The sequence below is a fragment of the Denticeps clupeoides genome, chromosome 1 (assembly GCF_900700375.1).
Source record: "Denticeps clupeoides chromosome 1, fDenClu1.1, whole genome shotgun sequence".
Classification (NCBI taxonomy): domain Eukaryota; kingdom Metazoa; phylum Chordata; class Actinopteri; order Clupeiformes; family Denticipitidae; genus Denticeps; species Denticeps clupeoides.
Genome location: NC_041707.1, coordinates 14,120,294 through 14,136,302, shown reverse-complemented (window position 1 = coordinate 14,136,302; position 16,009 = coordinate 14,120,294). Strand labels below are relative to the sequence as shown.

Sequence of the window (16,009 nt, the reverse complement as noted above, 5' to 3'; positions counted from 1 at the left end):
GGCTGTAGATGTGAGCATATACGTGATGTGCGTGTGCCCCTACGGCAGGCTGGTAATTTCTGGATGAGCCCCAGGATGGGCGCCGGCAGCTGTGACCCCAATTTGTGGATAAGTGACAGACAGACAGTGAGTGAGTGATATATATATATATATATATAGATAGATTTCATTATAATTTATTATATCAAAAAATATGCACACATTAACAACTGTGTTTTACCTATTGACAATAATCTGATATTCCTGACCTACCACTAGGGAGAGCCTGAGAACTACCAGTGTGTCAACCAAGGTAGAAGACTAACCAGGTGCATAAATGTCACTGGTTCACCACATGACTGCGTACCAGGAACAGTAATTTGGACATGATGTGACCCAAGCTTCTGGCATCACAATTAGGTCCTTGTCAAAGTAACTTGCCCACATGCCGCACTTCCTTCACATGAACCTGAAGAACTGACTTCTTCCACCCCTTGACAGGTGCCACTGTAACCAGATCATCAATGTCATTCACTTCAAAAGTCACTGACCCGATTCTGATTATGGGCCTGCTTGTTGTAAACTAAGGGCTATGTGAGAGTACGGTAAGAGTTATTACGAGTGAGAAAGTGAAGTGATTCTGCAGTTCACAGAAGTTTGATAAAGGTCTGGGGCTTGAGATGTGAAGAAATGTAATTCTGCTGCATTATGGTGCTGGGGTGGCTTTGGAAATGTCACTAAAACAGTGCTTTTTTTTTTTTTTTTTTAAATATGTTGTTTACCCTGATAAAATGTGGACTCTTTTTGGACTCTTGAGCTTGTGTTTATCACATCAGCAGATAAATGCGAGTATGAGTTGAGACACAAGACACAAGTTTTATTACTTACTTCCTTTATTTAATAAAGTTATGCGGGCACCCAGTGTTCCTGTATGAAAAAGCAATTGCCCCCTCGCACTTGTTATGCCCGTTTCAGCTGCAGAAAGAACTTTCCATATAGCTATCGATCGCTCCATTATTCCCATAGTCTGTGAGGATGAGACCACGACCCTGGGGACATTACAATAATCACAGACCTGTATAGACACTTTGGGTCTTGTGTCATCTATTATATCAGAGTGGTGGGGAGTCAATCAGTGGCCTTCATCAACTGAATCAATGAACTAATTAGACAAGTGTCCATCCGCCCATCCAATTTCTAAACCTATTGATCCATTTCAGTGTCATGGGAAAGTCTTTTCCTGCAAGCTGTAGCTAGGAACACAGGGTAGAATTTGATTGTCATATTATCGTTATGTGTTAATAACCATTCAGTGTCAGACTTGCTGCTGTGCTGGCGGGCAGATTAAATGCCCCCCCCCCCTTTTTTTTTCCAGTATTGATGAGTTGGGGAACTGCATCTATCTGCATTTTAATTAATTCACACAGTCTTAACTGAAGAAAAAATCAAACATGCAAATAAAAAATGCATACCTGTACAGCACTGTAGCACATTATCTAATGGGAACTAATCTATAATGAAAAAAACTCATTACTCAACATTACTCAAATTATATTGAGTATTCATGTTTTTGGTTAACTACTCAGTAATTAACCAAGCTACAGGGGCTACAGTAATCAGCGCCAAGGTGCCACTGAGCAAAGCACCGTCCCTGGGCGCCTGTCATGGCTGCCCACTGCTCACTAAGGGGGATTGTTAAAAGCAGAGGACACATTTTGTTGTTTCACCGTGTGCTGTGCTGCAGTGTTTTACAATGACAATACCTTCACTTTCTCTTGCAGTAGCATGGACATATATAGACTCACAATGCATGGCCTTGGCCGAACAGTGATCTGCAGTAAAGCCAGTGTGGCTCAGTGACATTCCATAAGGTGTCAGTTTTTCATGTTAAATGTGCTTTTTTATGAACAGTTTGTTATTAACTGCCGGTTCGCTGGTGCCGGTGGATGTTGGGTTTATGTTCATTATCATCATTCAGAAGAGGGGGGAATGGGTTTTGCAGCCATGACATGATGGCCTGTTTTTTTTTTTTTTTTTAAATATATAATATAGAAATATATATAAAAAAAACAGGAGACTATTCAGCAATATCTCAGATGCAATATTGGATTTTTGAGTATATCCACTGAACAGTGTCAAATTAGGCTGCCTGAACAAAACAAAAACAAACAGGAAATGTGTTTTAGTCATATGTGCATCTTCAGAAATGACAGCACAAGAGAGGAAGCAATAGCATTATTTCATTTCTTTGCAAGACTTTTATATACAAAAGATTAATCTGAATGCCATTGGCTTGAAGGAAAATGAAGGAAAAAGTTTGTGCATTATATAAATCACTTTCACCACTCTGTAACTTGATTGAAAAAAAAAAAAGTTGTTGCCTGCTTCTGTCTGTCTAGTCCATATGGAAATCCAGTGTGCTGATGCCAAATCTGAAACCAGATTATATATAATTTTTAAATAATCCATAGGTTACACAGACACTATACAGAACTACATTTTGCCCCATAGCAACAAATATCCAAAAATAAACTGTCAAATACACCTTATCACAATATAGCAATGATCATGGTCCATCTCACCTAAATAAAGCTACTGCTGACATGAACCTTCCCTCGTGTAAAAATAGTATTCTAGTAACCATTTATGATATATTTTAACAGGCTTATTCGACCCATCTTTAAATATAATTAATGTATGTAAAGAAGTGATAATGAAGTCAATTCATTACAATTGTTTTTTTGGGGCTTTACAAAAATAATCACAATTAATTAATCATAAAATGTGCAATTGACTCATCACTTTTTAAATTGATTGATGACCCAAATATTTTTTTTTCAGAAAGGGCTGGCAAATGAACCCTAATGTGACAGTGGCATGCATGGTGATTCCGACCTGCATTACATTGCAACTGTACACTGACAACACTGCCGCACATGACCGTACTATCGTGGACCTATACCTTCTACTCAGATTTAGTTCAGATTTAGAAACAGCACACTAGATCTTGTGTAGATGGCATGTTTTACTCCAAGAAATCATGTGTTGCACAGTTCAAGCACAGAAATGCACACATACACGCTCAAGTATAAAATGAAGACAGACAGGACCAGGATTCCACACCCGCATTTACCTGACAGGAAATGAATCAATAATCTCTCCCAGCAGACCTTCCATTAGACATAAACCATTATGGATTCTTTTAATGAATTAAAATTAAAAGTCCTGCACTTTAAAAGCCGACAGAGTCCAAAAAGTGAACAGAATTATGCATAATGAATGTAATCAGTTCAGCATAAGAAGCGCTACTATTAACAATTTACAGAGCTTCCAAATAATAAATTAACAAATGAATAAATAAACAAGCAGGCAAGCAAACATCAACAAACATTTTTTCCCTCCCCCTCTGAAAATTGTCTCTGGAATTCTATAATCGGCTTGGCAATAAAAAAAAAAAAAAATGCAATTCTCATCATTCCAAATTGGAATGAAGAGGGAGAGTGTTCGGTTGTGTTATGAGACTTCAACTTAATTCAAGGAAAGAAAGAAAACTGAAGGAAAAAATCTGTCCCTACAGAATGCCTGCTGTGCCTGGCCACCATGATAGATAACAAGTCCTAGACCGCAACAATGTTTTCTTCACCTGCTCATAGCACGAAGTGGACACGTGTGGGACTTGAGAAGCGGTTTGGCCACCCTGGCCAGATGAGTGTCGGCGCGAGCAGCACAGTGTTTTGCATTATGACACTGCGGGAAGGGGTGTTATCAGACAGAGGGGGGGCTGTTAAAGCACTGTGGCGTTGTGCCCTTCGATTTTGGGGAGCCGTGTGTCCTGCACTGTCCCCATGGTGACGAGAAGGGGCCGGCTCTCCTCGGGGAGGCCTGGACGGCTGAGGGAAACGTGTCTCTGAGGGCCCGGTGGGCCTGGAGGAGCCTGGGGCGTGGGAATGGCCAGGGGAATGGACGGCTCCATGGGCAGACCCTTCTCCTGGTAGCCATACCCAATGTTTCCACAGGGGAAGCGACGAAGTCTGTAGAGGGGCACCGGGGGCAGGGTGGCCGAATCCAGGACCAGTGACGGCTGGGACATGGCTGGAGGAGGCGGAGGTGGTAGGAGTGGCCGGCAGAGGCCTTGTTGCTGATGATGGAGCTGGATCTGCTGCTGCTTGTGCTGGTGCTGCAGGCCCAGGGCTTCAGCCACAGTCCTGCTGCTGTGTTCCTGACCCTCACCTGGCAAGCGGCCACCCCCCGCTTGACCTTGCTGTTGCTGCCTCTGCCGCTGTTGCTGCAGGAACCAGGATCCATAGGTGGGGTTCCACAGGCTGGTGGGCTTCCCATTGTGGCCCTCTTTCTCTACTGGAATGTGAGACTGGTTGAAAGCCAGGTTGACATGGCCCCCATCTTGAGTGGATGTTGAGGTCGGGTTGGTTGAAGAGAAGGAGGTCTTAGTGGTGCTAGGTGGAGGCGCAGAGGCTGGTTGCGAATGCAATGCCTGCTGGGGTTGGGTTTGGGATGCCACACCCACTGCAGCCTTAGCCTCTGATTGGTGGTTGAGTAACAGCAGGCCATCAGCATGAATCTTGCCCTCTTCTTGCAGTTTGGTCAGGGCCTCTGCACCCTCAGGTGCTCCCTGGGCTGTCAGGACCAGGGATGGGGCAGAAGGGTCTTCAGGCTGCATGGCTACTCGCTCCTCATCCTCAGGGACAGGTCCATACTCTATTGGCAAGGGTGTTGTCACCACATCAGGGTCCTGCAAACAAAAAAGGAATCCGATAATTTCGTTGATTTGGTTTTCTTCCTGTGCCAACACTTCAATTTAAAAAAGCTGCTCAAAACTAATTCCACAATTGTCAATAAATGGACTATGGAAATAAATACTTCTGCATCTCCATTCAGTGATGTTATGCAACTTTTTTGATAAATCATCCCAAGAATCATGGCAAAGGATGGTCTCCAGATCTGGTGGCAATAGAAATATAATATCCCTTGCTTTTGTATATGCAGTGGATTACATACACTTGACTCCAAACAAGTACACCTATAAAGTTTGTTAAAAACTTTCACCTGTAAGCAGTAATCAATCCTCTCGAGAATGGTGGAGAAATTTGGCCTGTCCTCCGGCTGATGCTGCCAGCTCTGTGTCATTATCCGATACCTGTCAATCAAACACACAGGTACAATTTATTTCATTATTAATATTTTTACCTTTTTTTCTAATAAAATGAACCCTTTTTTGTCTGAGTGACAGCTCAGGGATGGACTGCAGATGTGTCTGTGAAGCAACACGCTGGGTGTTTGATTTAATCAAGCTGAGCTGTAATTGTCATATTGGGTTAAATTGCTCCTGGTTTTTTACAGTGCAGTGATTTGATCAGTATTGACCCTGTTGAGAGCTGGATGCAACACAAAGCGAGCATGTGCAGAATTTAAATAAACAAGAAAGGTTAAAGCTTGTCTGCTGTCTCACATAAGTCACACACCTCACTGTGTTGGAATGAAAATAGCTAATTATTGATATCTGTGTCTGAGTTAATAAGTGCTGTCTCTTGGCCTGTTGGAAAAAATAAAATTTTATATATATATAAAAGACCTGCTCCGGAAATAAACTTGACTTTTTTACAGGTGGACCCTGAACAACGTGCTACTTGGTGGGAGGAAAGCACGAAACTCACACTGGCCCGGGGCAATTCTTGGGAGGATCCATCCTGCCTCCGTTCGTGACAAACTCCAGCACTTCCTGGTTGCTGCGACTTGGGTACGGTATGTATCCCAGAGAGAAAATCTCCCAGAGGAGAACCCCGAACGACCTGCCAGACACACCGAGCAGCCAGACAAGAATGGAAGTCAGAAATAGCAACTGTACAGAACACAAAAAAAGGTAGAAAAAGAAAAAGAAATGAAGAAAAGGTGGAGAAAAGGGTTCATAGAAAAAGAGCTGGAAAGAAGAAATGGAGAGGTAGTGGGAGTAGGAGTAATTGGTAGTGTGAGAAGAAATGGAGGCGGGGGCTGATGGAAAGAAGAGAGAGAGAGAGAGGGAGAGAGAGAGAGAGGGAGAGAGAGTAAAAAGCTAGGTGGAAAAAAGTGGATCCTCCACTTACCATGTATCCGTTTTCGAGGTGAAGATGCCTTCCATGAAGGCTTCGGGGGGCATCCATTTGACAGGAAGCATGGCCCGTCCTCCTTTCCTGTAGTAACTGGCTCTAAGAAGCACACACACACACACGAACACACACTCAGCGGACCTTGTTAGGACCCTGGCTGTGCTCCAGCCACAGCAGCAGTTCTTATTCACACCCACCACAGAGAGGGAGAGATAGGCCGGATCATTCATTATTAAGTAGCCGTGTAATCTGGAATAAGTCTGTTCGTCCACCTAAAAAAAATAAAAAAAACTCTATACAGATTCGTGCATCTCACACCCTCGCCCGCCATTACAATGCCTTAAACCGCCATCCGTCTTTGCCTATCTGATCTCAGGCTCTTATCAGATTGCCTGCTGATCCCGACTTTTATCGGAGTTCATCTCTCCTCCCATCCAGAGGAGCCCCCACGGGCCGGAGTACAGATAACTTTAAAGCATGGCGAGGCGTCGAGGCGGCCCATTTATCGGCGAGCACGCACAGAGCCTCGGGAAGCCGGCAAGACGTCTCACATCTCAGGCTGGCAACAGGCGGGTCGGCGGCTCACAGAGGGCATCGTCACGCTCTCTCTCCATCTAGCAGGAAGCAGCATGTGCTTTTTAGAGATATAGCTGCCTGGCCATATTTGGAGACGCCGCACTTTTTTTTTTTTTTTTTTTTTTAATCCCCCACACGTGAGGGGAAATTGATCGAAATGTGACGGACCCGTGGGACGGGGCGGAGGGGGAACATGCGCGGAGCCCTTTTGAAGTGAGTAATGTAAGGCATCACACAGCTCTGCCGAATGCTCCTCATCTGTGAAGAGTTGGTAGCAGCGGGGGGGGGGGGGGGGGGGGGGGGGAAGCAGGAGGCGTGTGTTTCCAGGGGGTGGTGAGGCCTTCATTAAGATCATCATGTGCCCATTCCTGGGAGGGGGGGTCACAAAGAGCCCCTCACTCGATTCATTCTTGACTCACAGTTTTTGTTCACCTACTAAATATAATGCAAGAATAATTTGTGATTTTTACCCCCCTCTGTTGAATACCTGTTTTAGTGTGTGTGTGTGTGTGTGTGTGTGTGCAGATGTAATATCCAACTGCTCACAGAACAACTAGGTGGCATGAGGTTTGTCGACGGATAGATTTAGCTTGAAAGCCTGAACTTCAGGAAGCGGATCAGGGCAGGCTTTATTCCGCGCTTCCTGTCGCTCTCGCAGTGGGATATGGTATAAATCTACATCGGCAATTAGAGGGCGCTTTTATAGCAGCCCTCCCGGGGGGACGCGCCGTACTCCGGCACTCGAGCAAATCAACTGTCGCCAGTGAAGGCCTGTCCGACGCCACAATGGTGGATTTTTTCTTTCCATTGCATTTTTGAAAAAGTTTCATATGCACCATTTTCTGAAATATCCTCCCTTACAAATGCGCAAAAATGATTGTAGCATGCATGCCAGACCAACAGGTGGCAATGTTGTTTTGCCACACACGTACACACACAGATATAAAAACAAGAAGCCTCTGTGCAAAAGGCATATGAGGAAAAATGTATGGAGTTTCTCAAAATCAAGGGAAAAAAAACAAGGGCTAATTTAAGGGATGCCTGGTCATCAGAAAAGAATGTTCCCAGGCCTAGGATCCTTCGATTCCTATCAAGTGCAACATGCTTTGTTTCCCTTTCAAAGATGCATCAAGTGTATACGTAAAATCAGAAAATGATTTTTCTGTACTTGCACTGTCCCCAAACTGTCTGTATCTTATCAGCAAGTTTGTACATGTTAGAAACATGTTGCAAATTTGTAATTACTGAATTGGTTTCAATTTAAGACAACTTTGTTTCCTCAAATACATCTGAATAATGAAATAAACACTTCTGCTTTATTGGTTATGCAAAAATCCTGTTTAAACTGATACTGTAAAGTGCTCTTGGAAATCCAAATTGCACTTGAAAGGACACTTAACTGTAATATAGGTATCGCTTCACCTTACTGGTGGAGTAAAACAGTACCTGGCAAGCAGTGTGAAGTCATGTTGAGCCAATTGCATTCAGATGAAAAAGGGAATATTGACTGTGAGGCAAAGAGTTCTTCGAATTCTGCGGGGAGCTTATGGGGGGAAATGTAACCACTCAACTGGTCAGTAAACGCAAGCAGGAGAAGTTGTATTTACAGAGAAATCTCAAAATGTCACCACCTGTACTCTGTCATTTCAACCAGCACCATCCTCAGCAGCATCCTAACCTGCTGCATCACAGCATGGTTTGGGAACTGTTCAGCCACGGACCATAAATGACTGCAATAACTGCTCTGCCCCTTCCATCTCTGCTGGACATCTACCAAAGGAGTCCCTTCAGACGGCCAACAAAATCATCAAAGACCTGATCCAAAGCCAACACAGGCCTTTTTGCTATTCTGCTGTCTGGCAGGTGCTTTAGATGCCTGAAACGCTGAACTTGCAATCTTCTAACACAGCTCATACCTCCAGGCCATCAGACTGGGCCCTGATATCCCTTCAACCCCCCACCTAATGTTCCTCCCCAAACAACTCACCTTCCACCAGGATCAGCACATAGACAAATAGCTGCAGCACATTGACACAGTCAGGGCACTATTTTCCAACTGCCACAAAGCACAGTGAAACATGTCAAACATGGGACTTGATCGACGGTGTAAGGTAAAGCATCCTCAGCATTTACAAAAAATAGATGAAACAGGAATTCTTTCACTCGGTAGGTATCTGAAACCTGAGGAAGATGCCTAATTATTTCTGTCACCCAGTATAAGATACATAACTATGTATTTATATATGAATACATATGTCAGATGCACAAACCTAATTTAAAATTGCATTTCTTTGGTGATTATTTACTCATGCAAATCCTCAGCGGCCGTACACTAGCAAGCAAGCCCCATGCTTAGCGTGTAGCACTGCGCTTCATCTGAGTTTAAAAATAGTGCCCTCAAATGTTTCAGACAAATTGCACATTTTCTTCTAGCTAGATGTCATTGTACGGACGACTCTTTTTAGGTGACAGTAAAAGACTTAAAATCCTTGAATCTCTGCCAGAATTAGAATCCTGAATTATCTGCCTTCCCTGCAGATAAAGCTCTCGCTTCTCTACCGCTTTTTAAAACAGAGCTTTGAATAAGTGGTTCCGAGGCACATCCTAATGCGAGGAGCGAATGAAGGTGTTTCACCTTCTGCTCTGTGTTCTGAACATGATTTCTGCCTTTTGGCAGTTAGCAGAAGATTTCAGCACTTCCTTATTAACTAAAGGTCACAACGTAACCAGGATTTCCACATGACAGTGCACTTCAGCAGAGGAATAAACTCTGCTCTCTCAAAAAAGCACTTCAAAGCACATGTAAAGCCAGCATCAACAGACCTACAGGATTAAAGTCATCAGAACTAATCTGATCCACGAGGTGTAAGCACAGGCAACTAATTAAAGTTAATGTATTGCCTTTCTTGATATTTTCTTGATATGTCACTAAAATTGTTCATTATCAATTCATATATTCAATAAAGGTTGAATTAAAAAGAAAACATATTCATTTACCAAGGCTTAGAAATCACAGTATGATATTAACACACTGATACATATTACATTAAACGTATATACACAATTCATTAATGTGTTGACCCACCCTATTTTATACTTGAATACACATTTCCTAGTGTTGAATTAGCACTGCACAGTGATTATATAATCCCAGCCCAAATCAGCATTGCAAACCATAAGTAGTATTCATAATTATCATTGCAATTAATTTCATTTACACAAGTTCTTGCTTCTTTCACAGTAAATATCAGACAATAATGATTCACATGAGATGAGTAAGTATGTTAAATTATGCATTTAAAATACATTTCATTCAAATTCTAAAATATTCTGCAGCAGAAAAGGTGGAATAGTGGAAGTGAAAGTGAAGTGATTGTCATTGTGAAACACTGCAGCACACGGTGACACAACGAAATGTGTCCTCTGATTTTAACCATCACCCTTGGTGAGCAGTGGGCAGCCATGACAGGTGCTTGGGGAGAGGTGTGTGGGGACGATGCTCTGCTCAGTGGGACCTCAGTGGTATCTTGCCGGATCGGCATTCGAACCGGCAACCTTCTGATTACAGGGCCGCTTCCTTAAACTAACTCAAACTAATGCCAAAATATGGCAGTGGTTTGGTTGGTTTGTGAGAACGACTGAATAAGAGTCCTCACGTTTACTTTTATAGAAACAGAAGGCCTGAATCAGATTGACACTGAATGTTAAGCTCCCCCTTGGTCTACAGGACAGTAAATGCATCCAACATTATAAACAATGCATTATCCAATGATAATTCACAGCAATTCTGTGTGGATCTAGAGTGATAAAATACTATTTACTGCATATGAACAGTGGACCGTACCTGTAGATGTCTCTGGCCATTCCAAAGTCACCGATCTTGGCCACTCTCCCCGAGCCTTTGCATGTCAGCAGACAATTCCTGGCAGCAATGTCCCTGAGGACAGAATAGAACGCATCATCAGTCCAGCACACAATAAGCTTGGCACATGATGAATTCCCATGAAAGGCCCATATACAATTTCACACCATTAATCTAAATCTAAGATGCCTGGTATACTACATAGAGCGCAACGCATTCTAATGCAAATACACATCTTGCACTGAAACAAATTAATGCAGAATGCATTTATTAAATGGAAAGTGGTATCAAAAGAGCCCTCTGGGTCTGCTGCCAGAAGCTAAGAAGGGGTTGATGTGTGTTAGATGATGTGACTGCGCATATGTGTGTTTATATTCGTGAATCAGCAATGACGGATACGAGGGCGGCGGTACAGCTGAAGAGAGTTGAAGATGCCCTTAGGTCTGGAACATTTTAATACTGCCTTGTGTGGTTTTGGATGAAGTCTCCGTCCATTTTTTTTTTTTACTTCTTTAAAGCTTAGTGCCATTAGACAGGTTGATGGTTTTACTGCACATGTTGGCTAAATGAGTTTTAATTGGACTCGTTTGTCTTGGGCAAAGGAAGCAGAGTTTCTGACACAGGTAAGACAGAAGGGAGGATCATTCAGAGCCTGCAGGAGAGAATCTGGCACCTCATAAAAGGAGGGAAGTGCTTAGACTTTACAAGGGGCCATCTGCCGAATTTTGGGAACTCGTGTTTTGAGCGTTTTTTACTCCACAAAGGAAAAAATATACCAACGCACATTTTTTACTGCAAAAAAAACAACACAGTCCCTTGGGCCTCCTGCAATGGGGACAATTGGACTGCTTTGTATTCAACAAAGTGTTTTATTTGTGTTTGTGTTTTTGTATATTTGGGATTAGTGATATTTCTTAGTGCGCATTTTGAAGCATTAATTCCTTCACAGAATGTGGCTATGCTGCTCTGCCACTGGTAAAACTTTCTGTACTGTCTATTACTTAACACATTGTATAATTGGTTGATGTAACACTGTCTGTGACAGGCAATGTGGCACGATGAAGACAGATTTGTCAGTGACCGAGACAAAGCTGAATAGGGTGGTAGTAGCCTAGTGGGTAACACACTCGCTTTGAACCAGAAGGTTCAAATACCACTTGCAACCATTGTGTCCCTGAGTAAGACACTTAACCCTGAGTGTCTCCAAGGGGACTGTCCCTGTAAGTACTGACTGTAGGTCGCTCTGGATAAGGGCGTCTGAAAAATGCAGTAAATGTATAGAGGCTATAACTACCCTACTCTAAGACCCCATCGTGCTATTGCATTTGCTATTGCAGCACTGAGGCAAGCAGTATTCATCTTGCATCATCTGCAGGTCGCATCTGTTCCACTCCCAGTATATCCTCACACCTGTGAATGAACTGGTTCTCTTCTAAATATTGACAACCGCGGGCAATGTCCCTGGCGACGTTGAGCAGATCCACCATGGTGAGGCTGGATGGGTGCTCCTAAGGAGAAGGAGTAAACAATAGTTTGAACAATAGACTAAAGAAACATCTGAAAGAATGACTGTCAGGGAGGAGACGAGTAATTGTATCTCTGCTATAGACCTTGAGACCATTTTGAGACTATAGTCTTGGGTAAGACATTTGGCAAATTATGGAACTCTCGGTTAATGTGAACTAATAGCAACAACCTTCATCATGCAGTGAAACCAGTGAAACCAGTTAGGCTGGAGTAGAATAACTCAATCTGAAGGACATAAGCCTCATTAATATCTTAATATGTATGAAAATTAGATAAATCATTAGATAAACCCATCTAAACACTCATCAACTCTGGTGGCTCTCCTCCTCCATCAGCATCATACTTAACGAAAGAACATCTCTGGGAGGAATAGTGTCTATCATTGCATGTTTTTCCGCTGGAGTACCTAACTAGCTTGTTGTTAAAAGAGTTCCAGAACAGTTTGAAGGACCAACACGTAGAAGGACAGAGGTGCCTCACCAGTCTAGGCCGAGTCTCTCTCAGGAAGCTCTTGAGGTCTCCTCCAGCCATGAGCTCGAGCAAAATGAAACGAGGCAGAGCCTGCAGGCTCACACCGATGCAGCGCACAATATTCTGGTGGTTAAACTTACTGTTTGAGGACAGATTAAAAAAAAATAAAAATAGTAATCACACAATTTAATTTGAATGCATGTGGATTGAAACTGATGTGTGCACAAACAAATAATTTGTCAGCTCACCTAATAATGAGAGCTTCCATAAGGAAGTCCAGTTCGTCTTGCTCGGAACATACCTCAGGGAGGGTCTATTAAGAAAGAGGGCATATTAAAATGGCCCCAGTGTTGAAATAAATCACTTCATAATGTTCACCATGATCCAGTTTCCAGCCAATAAATTAAAAAGTTTCTTTCTGTCATAGTGTGGGTCTCACCTTCACTGCCACCTGCAAGGGGCTGGGCTCTCCTGGTATCCCCGCAGCCAGACCTTCATACACCTCACCGAATGCACCATGCCCCAAGCCCCTTTACATACACACAAACACATTCTCTTAAATGAAATTAATTAATCAGTTATGGCTATATTTGTGCAAATGGGTTTACAATGTAAAATGGAATTAGAATGTAGCCTGTAAAATCTAGAAAGTAGTTTATGGAAATGCTTTTCTATGCATTGTAATGTTTATATTAGTGTGATTATGACTGTAGCACTTCATTTTGTTATTTAGAAAGGAAAATGTAGTTTAGATTTTTGAATTAGAATAAGGAACAAATGAGCTCTATCAGAGGGAAGTAAAAAATTGAAGTAAAAAAAAAATTCAAATTATCATATAACCGTCTCCAATTAACACTAGAGACATGAATGATCATTTGAAACACACCCATGAGCACACAGCTTCACAGCAGATTAACCAGTTTGAATGAACACCGTTTTCGCTTATTAACGGAAGATTTGCCACAGCGGTTGTGGGTGTGGTGTATGACCGACCTGGTGAGGGAGATGTTGCGGCGTGGAACCTCCTTTAGGTCGTTGACGGAGGTGGTCTTGCCAGCAAAGCAATAGTTGGGGTTGTAGTCGGTCATGATGGTCGAGGCCCTCAGCTTGCTCAGTTTGCAGTCTGGACTCTGTAGCTCCAGCTGGATGGACTGCAGCTCTGTGTGTTTCCGTCTATACACTGTAATCACATTAATGATGTACTATTCAGTATAGCGTGAAGGCGTGAAGCTGGTGTATGGTTATGAACTACCTATCGACATAACCACTGATACCTTACAAAATCTGGTCTGTCTCGGCTGTCATCACAATTATTAGGTCCTTCTCAGAGTCACTCAAATCCTATTTTGTGCATCCACGGCTGATAAATATTTACATATTCATAGACACACGCGCATGCACACACACACACACCCACCCCCACACACACACAGACAGGACTAGGTGTGGCAGTCCCAGCATGGCCCTGACCCAGGCTGTAAACACATTAGATGTGAGCGTGGAAGTTATTTATTTGTGCAGCGGTAACGGACGAGGCCTGTCAGGGAACAGTTAACTGCCCATCCATCATTAACGGGCTGCATTTGTAACAGCCTCGCCGCCTCCCTTCCCTGCTACAGTATCACACTCTCTGATGTCTGGGTTGATGGCTCAATGAGTATGTGCCTGCATGAGATAACACACTGCGCAAGCAAGTGTGAGACATTCAGGACCTGTTGACAGACGAAGAATCGCCTAGGCTGGGGAAGAACAAGGCGTGTGAGTGTGTGTGTGTGTGTACGTGCTAAGAATGCTTGTGCACTAGGAATATATTTGGATATGAGGTTATGTAATATGCTTTAATAGCGTTCTGGTCTTTCGCTCCAGCACTTGAATCCCAGGAGCTTCCAGCCTGTTCTGCTCTACTTGCTCAGCCTGGCAGCATTTCTGCAGCTGGCACCGGTACAAATGGGAGCTGTCGATGGATGTCAGTCTACGTACTTATAGAGTCAACCAATGATTGAAGCACTTCATGTCAGACTTCGAGGCAACAAACCAAACTCCCGTTGTTTCGGTTGGTGCACTCAACAAAAACCACCCAGACATTCACAGCAGACCTGTCTATTACGTGTCTAACTACGTGTCTATTTAGAACGAAAGGAGAAACAACATGACATGAGCATACAAATGAGTTTTTTATTATTTACTATTATCCTGATGTAAGCAGGAATGTTTAATAGTCTATAGGGAATATATGAGAAATCTACTCTCGCTTTCTTAGTTCTGCTCAGGGTCACGGCCGCCAGGGCCCATCCCAGAACACTGGAAACAGGTTGCAGCGTGCACACATCCACTCACACACTCACAACAGCATACAATTCAGAGACGCCAGTTCACCTTGTGTACATGGCTTTGAATGGTGAGAAGCAGCCAGAGAAACCCATGCCTACATGGAGAGAGCACGCAATCTCCACACACCAAATTCAAACTCACAACCATGCCGCTCACCACCGTGTGACCTGATGAAATATCTATATATTCAAATATGCACCCACTATGGTAATGTGTGGGAATCTGTGTGTGTGTGTGAGTCTAAACATGAGCAACTTCTAAATTCTACATTCTAAATTTTACATTTTATACTTTCTCTCATTCTAAATTCAATATTTTAAAAGCTGAAAATTCTACACTCCAAGTTCTTAACTCTAAACCCTTCCTCCTCCTTCCTTTGGCTGCTGCCATTAGGGGTTGCCACAGTGGATGAGCCAGTCTGGCTATCTGCACAATTGATTTGGCAATATTTTTACGCCGGATGCGCTTCCTGATGCAACTCTCCCCCTTTGCCTGGGATTGGGACCGGCACCAAAAAATACACTGTCACATGCATCCCCAGTGGCACGGTGTTCTAATTTCTACATTCAATATTTTTCATTTGTCATTTTAAACTCCATATCTTAAATTCGGAACTCTGAATTCGGTGTGTGTGCAAGCTTGTCTTAGGCTGAAAGTCTGCATGCATGTCTATGTGTGTATTTGTGTATGTGTGCACACACGAGCGCATTACTCACTGATCATGACTCCCGACACAGCCAGCAGCAGGGCTGCAATGAGAGCTGAGGTCCCCACAGACAGCCAGAGGGCTGGGTGAGACTGAGGGGGCTGCTGCGGAAGCATGTACCGACCTGGAGCAAGAGCACAGAAGCAGCAGTGTGTTACAGACCAACCCAAACTGAGCTCCTCCACACACACACACACACACACACACACACACACACACACACACTCAGCTCTTTGCAATCAGTGAGGTATTGCATCCACATCTAATTACTCCGGTCTGAAGAATTACATAACTACAGCATTAAGCTTTCTTATTATACAGTGGAAGATTTGTAGCGGATGTATGATGATAGATTAAAAGTTTCACACTGAATCATCGTGAATGAGATCATATGCCACACAGTGGGCTAAATGCATTCTGCCATTACAGCCCACTGGATCCTAGTCCAAAATAAAG

At 43.2% G+C, this 16,009-nt stretch overlaps 1 protein-coding gene across 1 annotated transcript in view; it reads right to left on the bottom strand.

Annotated features, from left to right (window-relative positions):
• Positions 1-2,202: 2,202 nt before the first annotated feature.
• The window catches only part of alk (ALK receptor tyrosine kinase), a 296,482-nt gene continuing 282,675 nt past the window's right edge, over positions 2,203-16,009 (bottom strand). Inside the window, exons 19-29 of the mRNA XM_028997359.1 lie at positions 15,564-15,677; positions 13,510-13,696; positions 12,956-13,046; positions 12,765-12,829; positions 12,526-12,655; positions 11,929-12,026; positions 10,501-10,593; positions 6,078-6,179; positions 5,652-5,786; positions 5,044-5,134; positions 2,203-4,729 (exon numbers count right to left, since the gene is read on the bottom strand). Of these exons, the coding sequence (XP_028853192.1) occupies positions 3,764-4,729; positions 5,044-5,134; positions 5,652-5,786; positions 6,078-6,179; positions 10,501-10,593; positions 11,929-12,026; positions 12,526-12,655; positions 12,765-12,829; positions 12,956-13,046; positions 13,510-13,696; positions 15,564-15,677 (2,072 nt within the window). The 3' untranslated portion in view covers positions 2,203-3,763. The remainder of the gene's footprint in view (positions 4,730-5,043; positions 5,135-5,651; positions 5,787-6,077; positions 6,180-10,500; positions 10,594-11,928; positions 12,027-12,525; positions 12,656-12,764; positions 12,830-12,955; positions 13,047-13,509; positions 13,697-15,563; positions 15,678-16,009) is intronic.